The sequence below is a fragment of the Nestor notabilis genome, unplaced genomic scaffold (assembly GCF_000696875.1).
Source record: "Nestor notabilis isolate BGI_N333 unplaced genomic scaffold, ASM69687v1 scaffold12458, whole genome shotgun sequence".
Lineage (NCBI taxonomy): Eukaryota > Metazoa > Chordata > Aves > Psittaciformes > Psittacidae > Nestor > Nestor notabilis.
Genome location: NW_009938788.1, coordinates 82,028 through 96,781, shown reverse-complemented (window position 1 = coordinate 96,781; position 14,754 = coordinate 82,028). Strand labels below are relative to the sequence as shown.

The following is a 14,754-nucleotide window of genomic DNA, read 5'->3' as shown; positions in this document are numbered from 1 at the left end:
ATTATATTATATAAACAAAAGATTCTCATAGCAGCTGCTAACTCCTCACACTGATCTGTAGAGTGCTTGAGCATTTCTTATGGAAAATAATCAAGTCTTTGGTGAAGGAGATGCCATCTGTATCCATGTTGTCTATGTCTGAACTCTCCACAATGAAATGGCCATGAAGGCCTTGTGCCCTGGAGAAGTTTCAGGACCTCCTGGGCCACCCTTGCTCAGCAGCTGCAAAGGGACATGGCTGGAGTGTGTGGGTAAAACTGGACCATACAGCCAGGCTCTCCAGCCAGTGCATCACTGACCTTTCTCTTTTTTCAGAGTAGAATCATTTCACCGTTCTCCCTCTGTGTGAGGATTTTAAAAAGATCTTGCTGCTTTTATTTATTTAAAAATTATATTAGATAGCTGACCTCATTGGGCAGAAGGAATGTTAATGGTATTCATATGATTCAAAGAGTTATTTGGAAATGAGGGTTTTGCAGTAATTCCCAAGTTTCCTTGAATGCCACTTTCTTTCATCTGAAAGCTTCCCTTTCCCCATTTTATTTAGCATTTCTCTGTATTGTGTGTGAGGGGGGTTTTATTGTTTTCTGTTTTCCCTAAAGATTCATAAGCATGTGTGTATGATTTCTAAAATGGTCAAAAAGTGACTCTCAACTACTGACGGTAGGATGCAATGCTAGGTGTGCTTATTGCTACAGAGTAAGCCTAAAAGAAGGACAGGTACTCTGATTACAGATTTCAAGCTGTATTTAAACTTTCCCACACTAAAAATTGTATGGATACCACTTTAGGTTTTAAGTGTATTTACCGCAAATGTTTTATTTTATAGGAACTTTGAACCAAAAAAACTGGGGAAAGAAATATTCAGCCTGTAATGGTGCCAAACAGTCTCCTATTAATATAGATGAAGATCTTACCCAAGTAAATGTGAATCTGAAGAAACTTAAATTCCATGGATGGGAAAAGGAAACTTCGGAAGATACTTTCATTCGCAACACTGGCAAAACAGGTAAAAAGTCAGATTTCATGGAGTTAAATGAGGTCAGAAAAGTGGTGTAGGATGGACAATCAGCCAAGAACTTTTAATTAAACATTTTCATTTCACATTCCCTTACCTGGTGAATTTGTCCATAAAATTAAAAAAAACCCAAAACACAACAGGTGCTGATAATAGCCAAGCATAATAGAGAAATCACACAAATAATTATGTGCACAGACAGATAGAGCCAAAGCAATCACATCATTACTATCATCCCACCACGGGCGCTTCACTGAAGCTAAACAGTAATTTAGCATTTGCTGTGAAATAATGGTTTCTACACTCCTAGAATCCATAACGAGTATACAAAAATGATTTTTTAAAAGTGTGAATAAATCACCTACTCATCTGGAAGCACTTCATAGATGAGTTGTGCTTTCAAAAACCTTAGGATGGGGTTCATCTCACCTACATGTAAACACCTATGATGTAGACACTTGTGTCTCAATTACTCACTTAGACTTCTTAAGTCAAAGAAAAGAAATAAGTACCTTTATGGTCTGATTTGTCTTGCCTATCTTAGAAATGTATTTTAGAAAGAAGTGATTTATGCCTACAAGTGCTTATTTCTCCCAGCCATAAACCAAGCTTATAGTGGCATTTACATCATCAGACAAATCTTTTTGCAACCACTTATAAATCTAGGATAGCAATGACTAAAAGCTGTTTGTTGAAAGTACTGTTTCTTGTTTCGGGCATAGGTATGGAAGAAGGAATCTCTTAACAACTGTCTTTGACCTTATACCAGTTCCAGTGGGACCCTTAGACTAGCTATTTTGTTTTATTTTATATTGGTTTGGTTTTCTCTTATTTTAGTGTCATTATTCCTAGTTTTTGTTCTTGACCCCATCATGTACTTCCTACATACTACTCCACAAATCACTTACTTCCTTCTTGCCCTACCAGCTGAGATAAATAGTACATTTGTCTTTTCAAGAGATCCCTGAGAAAATATTCTTTAAAGTCCATAAAAGTGATCTGAGCTCTTCATCACCTGTAGCAACTCAGATTGCTATAAAAGGAACTGCTAAGTTCTGCAGTTAAAATTGTCTTCAAGGTTTTGAGGAAAGGAATGTAATGAAACTGAACTCCATTAGTGCTGTTTTAGCAAGAGGTCAAACAATTCACAATCACTGGAAACCCAAATGTGGGGCTTTGGTCTATTCCACCCTGCTCATTCCCTCCGGAAGACAAACAGTCACTCCCAGCCACAGTTTGTGTCCATCTATCTCCATCCAAAGACCTGTCATCACCTTCTCCCATGGGAGACTTTTCCATAGCTAAGGGGTAACAAAAACAGGACAGTCCTTCTAGGAAATGGCTACAATTTTCTGTGTTGCCACATGATCTGTATCTAGAATTATGATAATAATGGAGGGGCATTTTCCTTTTTCTTAAAAACACAGCTGCTTTCAGAAAGCTGTATATTTTAGGGATTTGTTTTCTTTGACAGTCAGCTTGGTGGCTAAGCCAGTTCTCTGAGTTTTTTAGTATATTTCTTTGACTAGTTTCAGTCAACCAGAGACCAGTATAATATTGCACTTCATTAGATGACTATTTTGAGAATTGCAACATGAAATGAAATGTATTTCTCCATGTTAATAGTGAATTGTTACACTTCTTACTTAGTTTGAATAACCAATTTTCTGACAAATTGCTTATGAAATACAGGGAAATAAGCATATCATATTTACCTTTTAGCACCTAATACTGAAATATGAAAGTCATAGATGCCTTGGCCAGCTGTTATATTGACACTCCTTTTTCCCTCTCTCTCTCTTTGTTCAGTGGAAATTAACCTGACAAATGATTACTATGTGAGTGGAGGTGGGTTAGACACTGTGTTCAAAGCAAGCAAGATCACTTTTCACTGGGGAAAATGCAATGTGTCATCAGACGGATCAGAACATAGTTTAGAAGGACGAAAATTTCCTCTTGAGGTAAAGTACAGAACAGATTTTGATGATTTTGAAGATTCGACATTCAGCTCAAAGTAACACTGTTTATGAAATAGCTTTGTTTGTCACTCAATTATGTCTATTTGCAAATATAATCATTCACTTAAATCCAAATTAAAATTATTTAAATGATGCATTTTGGAAGGGCAGCATAAGGCGTTATTCTGTGGCATGTTGAGAATGTCTAAACTGTGTTTTTGCACATCATCTAAAATGATATTAGAATTTGGTTCTGCTAATCTGACAAAGTTCAAGCTTCCGCTAACAGTTAAGCTCCTACAAGTTTGACCCATCATATCACACAGCAGTCAGTTGTTTAGATTGTAAATGGACTTTTCAAAGCTGGGGCTTTGCTCATGATTGCCCATGGGAGCTGCTGAGTATTACCAAGACAAAGCGTGGCCCATGTCATTTGGATGGAAAGAGCTGTCGGTGCTAGGAGCCACCACATAAGAGCAGGTCCTGTGTGCATTTGCATTCACAGGCACCCGTACTGCTGGATGGTTTGGCAGAATAGCTTGCAGCAGCATGGGAATGGAGTGGAGGAGAGGAGCAGCTATTACTGAGATCTGTGGGTGCACTCTGCAGACCAAACTTGCAACCCTCAACGTGATGTTGTGATAATTTTCCACTTAAAAAGATACGGTTATAACAGGCACCTGTGCTGCTCCTCACTCTGAAAACTTTGAACTCCTGTATCAGAGCAAGGCAATAGAGCCAAGGCTGTCCTATACTCTGTGGAGAGCTGTGAGCCAGGAGTTTTCCCTCAGCAAGTGCCATTTGCTTTAGCTCTTTACCCATTTAAAAATTCCCACTCACACTCCACCTGTCCTGCCAAGGCATCAAGAGAATATTCTCTTCCGTCATCATCTCATAAAAACCTAGCAGGAGCAGGACACTCCCCCATTCATGTTGGTCACCTGGCACTGGAGGAGATTTCCCAACTGCATCTGAAGAAAGAGAGGAAGGGATGCAACAAACTCAATGCCCATGACAGCAGACGAATGTGGGCACAAAATACCTGGTAATTATTTATGGCCAATGCTTCTCTACACTTACTGCAAGGCATATGTATTAGGGACATCCTGCCTTATTATTCATGTTTTGCCACTGATTCATGTTTTACCACAAGATTCATTTCACCTGAGTTCTCTAGGTTAGATGTCCCTTACCAGCAAGTTGTCTCAGTTTACTATATTATCCATGGAGAGTATTGTGCTCCTTGAAAGGGTAACTCCTGCATACTTAATGGTTTTTCAGGAGAGGTCGTTGTTAGACAGCTAACAGCAGATGAATTCCATTCTGTATCTTGAGGTAATGCATGTGAGATAGATAAAATATCCATATATTTGTAATCAAATTTAGTGCTGGAATATTTTTTCTCAAAATGGGAATACAAATAACCACATTGAATTTATTTGTTTTTTATTTTTACATACATAACATTTGAATATATTTTTATTTGCAGATGCAAATCTACTGCTATGATGCAGAACAATTTACAAATTTCGAAGAGGCAGTTAAAGGAAATGGAAAGTTAAGAGCTTTATCGATTTTGTTTGAGGTAAACAAAGTATATCTTTGTGTCATTAAACAAGCTTTGAAACACAGCAGATGTTCAAACTGAATTTAACTGGTTCCAGTGTGTGATCACTGATTTAGAAATTTGCATATATCTTTCTAATTTATTCTTACAGAAAAACAATTGGGCAAAATATATTTGCTCTGCTTTAAGTCATCTGTAATTTTGGTGGTAAACTGCAACTTTCAATTTCTTTTTTTTTTCTTCATGAAGCCTGTACTGTTACAAAAATGCAATTTCTTTTTAACAGATTGGACTAGAAGATAATCCGGATTATAACCCAATCATTAATGGAGTAGATAGTGTTAGTCGTTTTGGTAAGTCTGCCTCCATGTTTCATTGATTACTGATTAGACTAAATCCTATTTCAGTGTAATTTTTGAAGCCTTAAAGGCATTGGGGAGCATGGTTCTGTAGAGCTCAGCCATGTCTATTTTGTTAGAAACAACAAAAGTCATCTGGAAAGACCAATTGCCAACCACGCGAAATTTAATATGGGTAAGTGCCAGATTCTGCTCCTGGCACAGGGTAATCCTCATATATACAAATTGGAGGATGAGAGGCTGAAGAGCAACCCCATGGAAAGAGACATGGGGTTGATGGTAAGTTGAATATGAGTCAACAGTGTGTCCTGGCAGCCAAAAGGGCCAGCTGTGTCCTGGGGTGCATCAAGCACTGCATAGCTAGCTGATTAAGGGAGATGAGTGTCCCACTCTACACTGCACTTGTGTGGCCCCACCTCGAGAACTGTGTAGTTTTGGCACCTCAATATAAGAGGGACATCAAACTGTTAGAGTGTGTCCAGAGGTGTGACCAACAAAGATGGTGAAAGGTCTTGAGGACAAAACTTATGAAAGGCATTTGAAGCCACTTGATTTGTTCAGCTTGGAGAAGGCTGAGGGGTGACCGCATTGCAGTCTACAGCTTCTTCAAGAGAGGCAGTGGAGGGGGAGGTGCCGATCTCCTCTCTTTGGGGCCCAGAGATACGACACAGGGAAATGTAATAAAGCTGCGTCAGGGGAAGTTCACATTGGACCTTAGGAAAAGATTCTTCTCTGAGAGGGTGGCCAGTCACCGGAAAAGGCTTCCAAGTGAAGTGGTCTTGGTACCAAGACTATCAGAGTTCAAGAGGCATCTGGATAACACTCTTAGTCATATGGTTTATTTTTGGGCAGTCCTGAGAGGAGCTTATGGTCCTTATGGGTTCCTTCCAACTTGGGATAGTCTGTAAGTCTATGATTTATTCCCCAAGACTGAATATTTGTAACAACAGAAGTAAGTGTAAATGAATAAATATCATCATGAATTTGAAATTCTTTAAATACTAAATCAAGAGAAATGTCTGATTCATTCTGTGAGTTTTTTGGTTGCTCCTGTGTAAATCTGAAATAATCCAATTTTATTATATTTTTACTAGCACTACTCAACCAAATGTTGACAATATCTGGTGTTTTAGAATTCCTTGTGTTTTCATGTCAGAGCACATGGACTTCAGGGTGGTGCATGAGGAGATCTGGGCTCTGTTTCCAACTCAGTTTCACAGCAGCTTCGCAGGAGAATAAGCATGAATGAGCACTGTCAGGGGTATTTTCATACATCATGGCTATGACCTGAAGTAAATGGCTAACTTTGTCTTAGTTTTTCCTATATGCAGTGGTGTTTGAGATTTTAAAGGCCCTTAAGATTGGTAGGTTGAAAGTGTAAAAAGTATCAGTCCACTATTTTAAAAGCTTTCAAAATTATGGCACTAAAATCAAGGTTGTTTTTCTCTAGAATACAAACACCATTCTCAAATGCAAAGGGAAGCAACTTTCATAAATCACAAAGGCAGAGGACAGGGAAATATAAAGCAGTTAAGATTCATTATCTTTGTGTGCCATCTTCTGTGAAATACAAAGGAGAACGAGTAACGCATCAAGGCAGACACTGTTCTACAGCCTTGGAAGGAGCTGTAAAACTATCAGCAGCAAGATTCAAGATACAGCCACTACATGGCACTTCAACAATGAGTAGAATATCATTTTTTGAACAGAATGCAAATAAGCTCTGAAAATTCAGGTCATTACTAAATCAAATTGTTCCTCCTGAAGAGAAGTGAATAGCACATGATCTTGTCTGTGATGTACATGATCTTTTCTTGTAAGTCGTATCTCTGTTGTGCTTATTTGAATCCTAGTTGATGAGTTCTCAAGCTCTGCAGAGGAACAGTCCTGTTGCTCATCATTCTTTGTAGGTGTTTGATTTTAGAATCTAGACTGTTAATCACATTAAAATCCAAATGGCAGGATTCTTACTATAAATGAGAAGTTTCATGTCCCCAAGATATCTACGTAAAATGTACTGGCCATTCATTTTGTTGAAGGAAGAATGCATTAGCTAGAAACATACCAGATAACAATGATGACTTCTTTCTGAAGGTTGATTAACACATTGACAGAAGAAATAGAAGGATGGGCTTTGCTCAGCAATGCTAAATGTTCCCCTTTTGTGACATGTGGATAAGAGAGAGGTCTTACCTCAGTGGAACAGTCACTGTATGAAGGCAGGCATCACTGATTTGTAGTAAACTGTTAATGTGATTTGCTGCTTTCACCATGTTTGTAAGGAATTATGAAGATAAAAGGTCAGAAATCTGTACAGGGCTCAAGAGGTAGTATCTGTAAAACCACAAGTTAATGCACAGTCTGAAAAATCGTTAGGTATTCCTAAGTGAATACTTCTGAAATAGAGAGAAATTTAAAATCAGTAACTTACACTGAAATAAGGTGCATAAGGTTCTACGTTATTCCAAGATATAAAAACTAAGTATTATTTTGAATGCAGCAGACAGTAAGGCAGATAATTGTCACAAAATTGATAATTGTAGCAGACTGGAAAAATCTGCCAGTTGGTACCATTTCTGCCAATTTCTGTTGCTGAACCCTACTGCCACACTAGCATGAACTTAGCTTTCTGTGGATGGACTCCCAGAACCCTTGTACATGCTCACAGCTGACAAGGTACCAAGTAAACTGCTGACCTGAAAGACATGGCACTGTTTTCACAGGACAATAAACAGAATGGTCATACTCTCCTGGAGGAGCTCTGCAGCCTTCTCTGCTTTGTGTTAAATCTGTTAATGTTTTTCACTGTATTTTTAAACCCCCTGATCCATAATAATTCTGCTTCTACAGTCATGACTAGCATAACTTTCAGGTCTAACATGGCAACAATGTACCAGGCAGTGATTTTCTGCAGAGGTTAAGATCCTGTGAGAAACTGAACAATTTAACCAAATTCAGTGAGAGCCTGAAGCTGTGTCATGAGACCAAGAACAGAGATTTAACATATTTTTTTCTTTGAAGTTCACATGTGAGACAAAGATTTGGCATCTTTGACATTTACAAGTAAACTTGAACAAATTCTTGTGAACCAACATACTGATTACTCTACTTGTTACTGGAGTAACTCGTTAGACCTTCCAAGTAAACAAGGTGGTTTTGTAATAATATTCAAACCACATAAAAAAGGCTCAGCAATTTATTTTTATGCTAGTCTCTCTGGATATCAAATTTTGAATGGCCTCAAAATTAGCATGTTCCTATAATGGTAATTCTTTTAGAGGGTTTATTTAGTCATTGTTTCTACATATTTTAACTTGAACCACGACAATGACTCTTTTTTTTCCAGGAAAACAGGCTGCCTTAGAACCATTTATTTTGCTGAACCTTTTGCCGAATGCAACAGACAAATACTACACTTACAATGGGTCTTTGTCAGCTCCTCCCTGCTTTGAAACAGTTGAATGGATTGTGTTTAAAGATACCATAAGTATTTCTGAAAACCAGGTAATGTGCTTCATGTATTAAAACCAAACAATAGTACATAATAGCAAAGAAAAACAATTGCTCTGTATATGGTAAAAGCTCATGGCATTCATTGCCAGCCCAAGAACCTAGATTTTCTTCTATTTACTTACAAGTTTCATGCAGACATTAAATTAGAAAGGATATGTGTTACTCAATTCTGTCATCTTTTCCCCTTTTTAGTCCAGGACTAGATTCTGAGTCATTTCTTGCCTTAGAAAGCAGTAAGAGCACACTTCCTAAATCTGCAGGCTGTCTGGACTTACATAGCCCAGATAAAGATGAGTGCAAAACACTCTTTGCATATTCCCCCACCTAAATGGTGGTGCTGGGCAAAGCATAGCTCCAACAACAGTGTAGTTGAGAAATAGAGGTGGAGTAAAACAGATATACTGCTGGTACAGAAGAACAAAAGTTCAGTGCTACCCAGGAGAGCTCAGCTGGGAGACTTCACCCACCATCTGTTCCCCAGGGCTCTTCCATGTTAACAGTATCTGGTTAGTTCGTTGTGACTTCTGACTTCTGTTTTTTTCCTTGCCTCTTCTAGTTAGCTGTATTTTGTGAAGTCCTTACAATGCAGCAGTCTGGCTATGTTATGCTGATGGACTACCTGCAAAATAACTTTCGAGAACAGCAATATAAGTTCTTTGGGCAAGTGTTTTCCTCTTACACTGGACAAGAAGAAATTCATGAAGCAGGTATTTACTGAACAGTCATTCCTCTCCACAGGTTGAAAGACAGTTTTCAGTAAAAAAATTCATCCTAGTACGAAGATACTCATTTTAAATTGTGTAGAAAGTAGCACACTGTATTATTACTCATAAATCTATCACTTCAGAGAGAAAAAATAGCAATCATAAAACATGTCAGATTAAATGGAGTGGAAAATTAAATGCTTGTCTTGACCAAACATTCAGTGAAGATCGCATCAGTTCAAGCTTTCTTGCTGTGCCCTTTTAATGTCTGAGACTTAAACAAAGCTGCCTTTTCAGGGGCTGCAAGAGTATTTTGTTTTACAAACCCATTTGGTTCTTTGTTGTGTAATGTGGATGCTTTTCCAACAGAGACTGAAGTGAGGTCACCGAATTAATTTCACGTAGTCTGCTGAGAAAGCGATAGATGGAGAGAATCCCAGAAGCCAGATTCTGTTCTCAGGGAGGTTTGTGAAGGTTATATGACCAAAACAGTACATTCTGTAGTGGGAAACAAGATCTAGCACTAAATATGGAAGTAAATTATTTCTATACTTACAAGCGTAGAGGAATGAATAGTAAAAATCTGTTTGAGGGGATTATGTTACTACTTGGGTGGGGATACCTGTAGATTCCTAAACTCAGTTGCATTGAACTGCGCTTAGTTAGACATAGACAAATGAGTGAAGCATGTGATGCAGGTGTCTCTGGATCAGAAAGAAGTGTGGTTTCATTTTAATTCATCTTAGTTGAGTGGATTTTTTTTTTTCCCCACTGGAACAATATGATGTATGAAACTTGGGTACAAGCTAGGGGACGTTCATCGTTCAGAACTGCTGGAGGGCTGCATCCCCTGCACAAGTACATTACACTGTTTTGCCACACTGCTGCACAGGATAACTTTACTGCCTCATTTCGATAACCAGTCCATGGCATTTCTGTTTTGGCCTCAGCTTGTCATGAACACCTCAGATGCATGCCCAGGATGTGAATTGTTTTGCATTGTTCAAAGCCAAGAAATAGCTGTTCTGTCAGGGTTTCTTTGTTCCGGTACTAAGTAGCACTTGAAATTTTGAAGTTTGGAGGAATATGGAATTGAGCTGCAACAATCAAGCAAATTACTACAATTAAATAAATTTCTGTTTCCAAATAGACTTACAAACAACATTGTTGATTTGGCCTAACTTAAAAAAAGATTATGATTCCCCAGATCCCTCTATTTAATGAAGGTCTCTGGAAGAGAGACCACTTATGTCCATGTGTCAGAAGGAAATTAATCTTCTCAAGTCCTTTATAACTAGGAGTAAATCTACGGTGGAGAAATGTCATAGGCAAAAGACTTTTGAAGACAGAGACTTGGACTTCTGCCACCTGAAATCCACTTGCCTCCCAGGCAGTTGCAATACAGCCATGACCTTGGCCTTGACTCTTGTCACTGCAGTAGAAGGAAGCTACTTTCAGCTGTGCCATCCTAACCTAGATTTCCATAGAGACTTGCAAGAAGAAAACTTGGGTAATACTGTTTAAGACAGGCCCCTGCTTCCTTCTGTCCACTCTATGTGCAGATACCTGAAGGAGTGTAGGTTAAAAATTCTGGTTTGGCCATAAACAAGGAGGGACAAAAAGGGATCATGAGAATTTCAGGTCTACCTGTATACATATTTCACATTTTGCTAATATTTGTGTGCACTATGTAAATGCAGTAAGATCACATACACGTACATAATATATATATTTATGTACACACATGTATATACACACACACGAATGCAATTCTGGGATTTGCTTAGCATAGAACGTTCAAGGAGCTTTTTTACCTCCATTTTAAGGAATGGTAAATTAAAAGGAATGGTAAATTAAAAGTCCTGGGAATCATTAAATTTAAGTGTTGAGATGTAAAAGCTATAACATGAATGCCTAATACCCTAGAAGTAAATAGGCTGAAATCCTTTTTGACAACACAAGAGAAATTACGCAAGTGGGTTGTACTCAAGTAGGTAACTGAAAAATCTTGACCCATGGGTGTTTTCGTCAATTTTCTTCCACCATCCTGCTGAGGAGGGAGACAGAGAGCAGCCGGGTGGGCACCTGGTGGCCAGCCAAGGTCAAACCCGTACACATGCTTACTGTGCTGCTCCACCTCCATTGTAAAGATAGACTGGGAATACTGACGAACTACTTCTTGCCACACACGCTGGCAGGGAGCTGAAAAGCCCTTGAGTGTCTTAATGCAAATGAAGTGTTTTCACAGCTTCCACAAGTGAAAATTGGATTTAAAAGATAAAAATCTCAAACCCAGATTCAACTAAAAGTAGAAGAAAGCAACAAATGTGGAAAAAATCCCCTGAATTATCCAGTGATGACTGAGAACTATACATAGTTTTATTCCAACTGTTTCAAACTCAGAGAAGCATAAATCCAGGCTTTTTTTTTTTTTTTTAAATATATATCTGAATAAGGCAAATTTGGGCAGCTTGTAAAAGTCTTTTTGTCAAAAATACAGTCCAGGCAGTTTTTTAAAATGATTCCTCTAATGTACCCTGGTGCTACCTGATGATGCAGTTCAGTTTAGATTAAAAACTTCTAAGTTATATGGGTAGCATTTTATTCCACAGAAGAATAAGCAAATATAGGTGCATTATCATGATACGATACGATACGATATGATATGATATGATATGATATGCAAAACCAGCATCTCTGGGGAAAACAGAGATCAGAATTCAAGCCCAGCAGGGGCTTGGACAAGTCTCTGTCTTCCTGTGAATATATTTTCCTGCTTGAGACTTGTTGAATATCTGTGACTTTAGACTAGTAACAGACTCGATAACTACCTTTCTTGCAGTCTCCTTGCCCAGATTTTCTAAAAGTCAGTATCAAAGTAGAAGTCTTTAATTAGGTAAGTTGTTATGTGATGTCCTTGCTTTTCCCAGTCTCTGGGGAAGGAAAATGTGAAAAGGCAAGAGCAAAATACCTCTGTGCTACTGAGACTGGCAGGCAGAGAAAGGAAATGGCACAGGTAGAATGACTGATGAAGAGGCATCCAGAAGAAGGTCAAGAGACAAATGCCTGGGAAGAAATTGAGGTGAAATAATATGCAAATGAGTGTCATGTAGGAATACTGTTGGTCACTGCTGAGATGAACAGGACCAAGCATCAAAGGAGAAGATACCTTTTTATTGGGGGAAAAAAAATAGTTGGAAGAAGCATCTATTAAAGAAAACAGAGTAAAACTGAAAGAAATAATACTGAAGACACCAGTCTTGTACCTTTAAAAGCTTTGTAATGCTCCTCAGTTGATCTGAATACACTCAGAGATTTCACAGCCAAATTCATTCACAGATGAAGAGACGAAGAGACGAAAAAGGACAGTAGACAAGAGTTTGCAATAATGAGAAGCTTTGTACTTACACTATGAAAAAGTGGAGAGTTATTTTAAACACCTTTAAAAAAAAAAGGCTGAAGAACATTTAGATTCATTTAAAAAAAAAATTAAACCAGAGTTTGTCATCTGCCTTAGTGCTCAGAATTGAGACTTGCTGGTCTTATGATTTCCTTTTGCCATCTGGTGGAAGTGGGTTGGAATGACAAGTTTTGGTAATGGAATGGAATGTACAAAGCTTGGTTGGGGGTTTGTTTGGGTTTTTTTTTGAAATTTGCTCTTCCTTAATGTCAATTCAAAGAATTCTGTGTAATGAATAAAATGGTGTGTTGGATATATAGCACAGGAGATTCAAGGCAAGCTACAGAATTCAACTAAGTTACGTAGACTAACACTGCCTCTACCAATAGCTCACACACACACAGCTCAGACCAGTGCTGCTCAAAACTGCCTAACAGCATGCAGAATGGAAGAAACTGGCTTTAAACTGAAAGAGGGCAGATTTAGTTTACATATTAGGAAGAACTTTCTGTGAGGATGGTGAGACACTGCTACAGGTTTCCCAGAGATGTTGTGGCTGCCTCATCCCAGCCAGGTTGGACAGGGCTTTGGGCAACTTAGTCTAGTGGAAAGTGTCCCTGCCCATTGCAGGAGGGAGAGAAGTAGATGGTCTTTAAGGTCCCTTCCAAAACAAATAATTCTATGACTCTATGAGATTGTTTTTCAGAATATTTTCTTGAGGGGTTTCAGTGCCCTCCTGTGCTCAAGTGGCAAATTGCAAAGTTAATAGAAAGAATATTTTTCTCCTTTCTTTTAAAATGCAGTATTGTCAACCAAAAGCATTGTGTTTGCTTCTTTTAAAAGAACTCCAAAGATTCTACACTTATTTTGTTAATTAGCTAGATAGGGTTTTTTGCTTTCTTTTCCTGGGTACTCAAAATTTGTTTCAAACAGATTCTGAGATAGATTTGAAAAATATGTTTTCTCATTTATTCCAAATAGAGAATGATTAAGTAACTACTGCTGCAAAAGCCAAGCTAAAAGTTTTGTAATACAAATGTATCCATCTGATCATCATAATATGTAAGATTAAATCAAATCGTTGAAAGATTCAAAGCAAACTTCATGTACTTAGATCAGTGATTTTGAGAAGTCTGATAGATTAAATAAAGCAGTAGAAATGAGGTAATAAATGAAGCAACAGACTGAATAGTATGTCTTTTCAGGACATATGAAAGTACATATGAAAGGAAATTCTGTACATAAGAAAGGAACTTCCCAAAAGCTAGGGCAGGCGCAGATAGCCACTCTGAGCATTTCAATCAAAGTTCAACAACCATGCAGTTTCAAAGAGATGAGAAGAGGGATTTATGCCAGGGACCCCTGACCCTCATTCTGAGACATCAGAATAAATCAATTTGCTCTACTCTCAAGTTGGGAACCAAAAGTTTGTGAACACTTCTGACAGTCATCTCCATTCTTCAGTGCTGGATCTTAGGACACAGTTCCCCCATCAGCAGAGAGGATGATGAGAGAGGGGGAAGGAGAATGGGGTGTCAGCCCAGACCCAAACCAGCCATGAATGATGCAACTGTTTATAATGTTGCTTTATTTTTTCATATATCACAACTTACTGGTCATTTTTCATTGAGCTTCAAGCTAAGTAATTTACATTTTCTGCTAATTTTTTTTGTTTATTTTTTTTTGGTTAATACAGTTTAAGCAACATTTGACCTTGTATATTTTTTTTAAACCACACACAGGTACTTGGGCAACTTAAAAAACAAATGTCAGTCTCAGTAAATTTCTAGCACACTGGTAATTAGTACATCTGTATGTCTATGAAAGTATTGAAGCATTGATCTTACTTGAATGAGATGAAAAAAGAGTAGTGGAGGGGAGAAGCTGAAAGATATACAAGAGCAGCTGCCTGACCAGGAGTGCAAGTTGCAGGCTCACAAAGAAGGTGTATGAGCCAGGCCCAGGACTGCAGCAGTCTGCTCAGACATTTTCAGCCTATGTCTAGATGGTGCCTTAAGTTATAATAACATGAAATCACTACCTGCTAACTTCATCATTTTTACTGAAGGAAGAATGCATTAACTAGACACATACCAGATAACAATGATAGCTTCTGTTTGACAGTTGATTAATGTGTAGACAGGAGAAATAGAAGGATGGGCTTTGCTCAGCACTGCTAAATGTTCCCCTTTTATGACATATCTGCTTCTGTTTGCCTTTTGTTTCTTCTTTGGG

At 38.2% G+C, this 14,754-nt stretch overlaps 1 protein-coding gene across 1 annotated transcript in view; it reads left to right on the top strand.

Annotated features, from left to right (window-relative positions):
• Positions 1-809: 809 nt before the first annotated feature.
• The window catches only part of PTPRZ1 (protein tyrosine phosphatase, receptor-type, Z polypeptide 1), a 64,872-nt gene continuing 50,927 nt past the window's right edge, over positions 810-14,754 (top strand). Inside the window, exons 1-6 of the mRNA XM_010019525.1 lie at positions 810-1,009; positions 2,828-2,979; positions 4,466-4,561; positions 4,830-4,896; positions 8,249-8,406; positions 8,972-9,122. Of these exons, the coding sequence (XP_010017827.1) occupies positions 814-1,009; positions 2,828-2,979; positions 4,466-4,561; positions 4,830-4,896; positions 8,249-8,406; positions 8,972-9,122 (820 nt within the window). The 5' untranslated portion in view covers positions 810-813. The remainder of the gene's footprint in view (positions 1,010-2,827; positions 2,980-4,465; positions 4,562-4,829; positions 4,897-8,248; positions 8,407-8,971; positions 9,123-14,754) is intronic.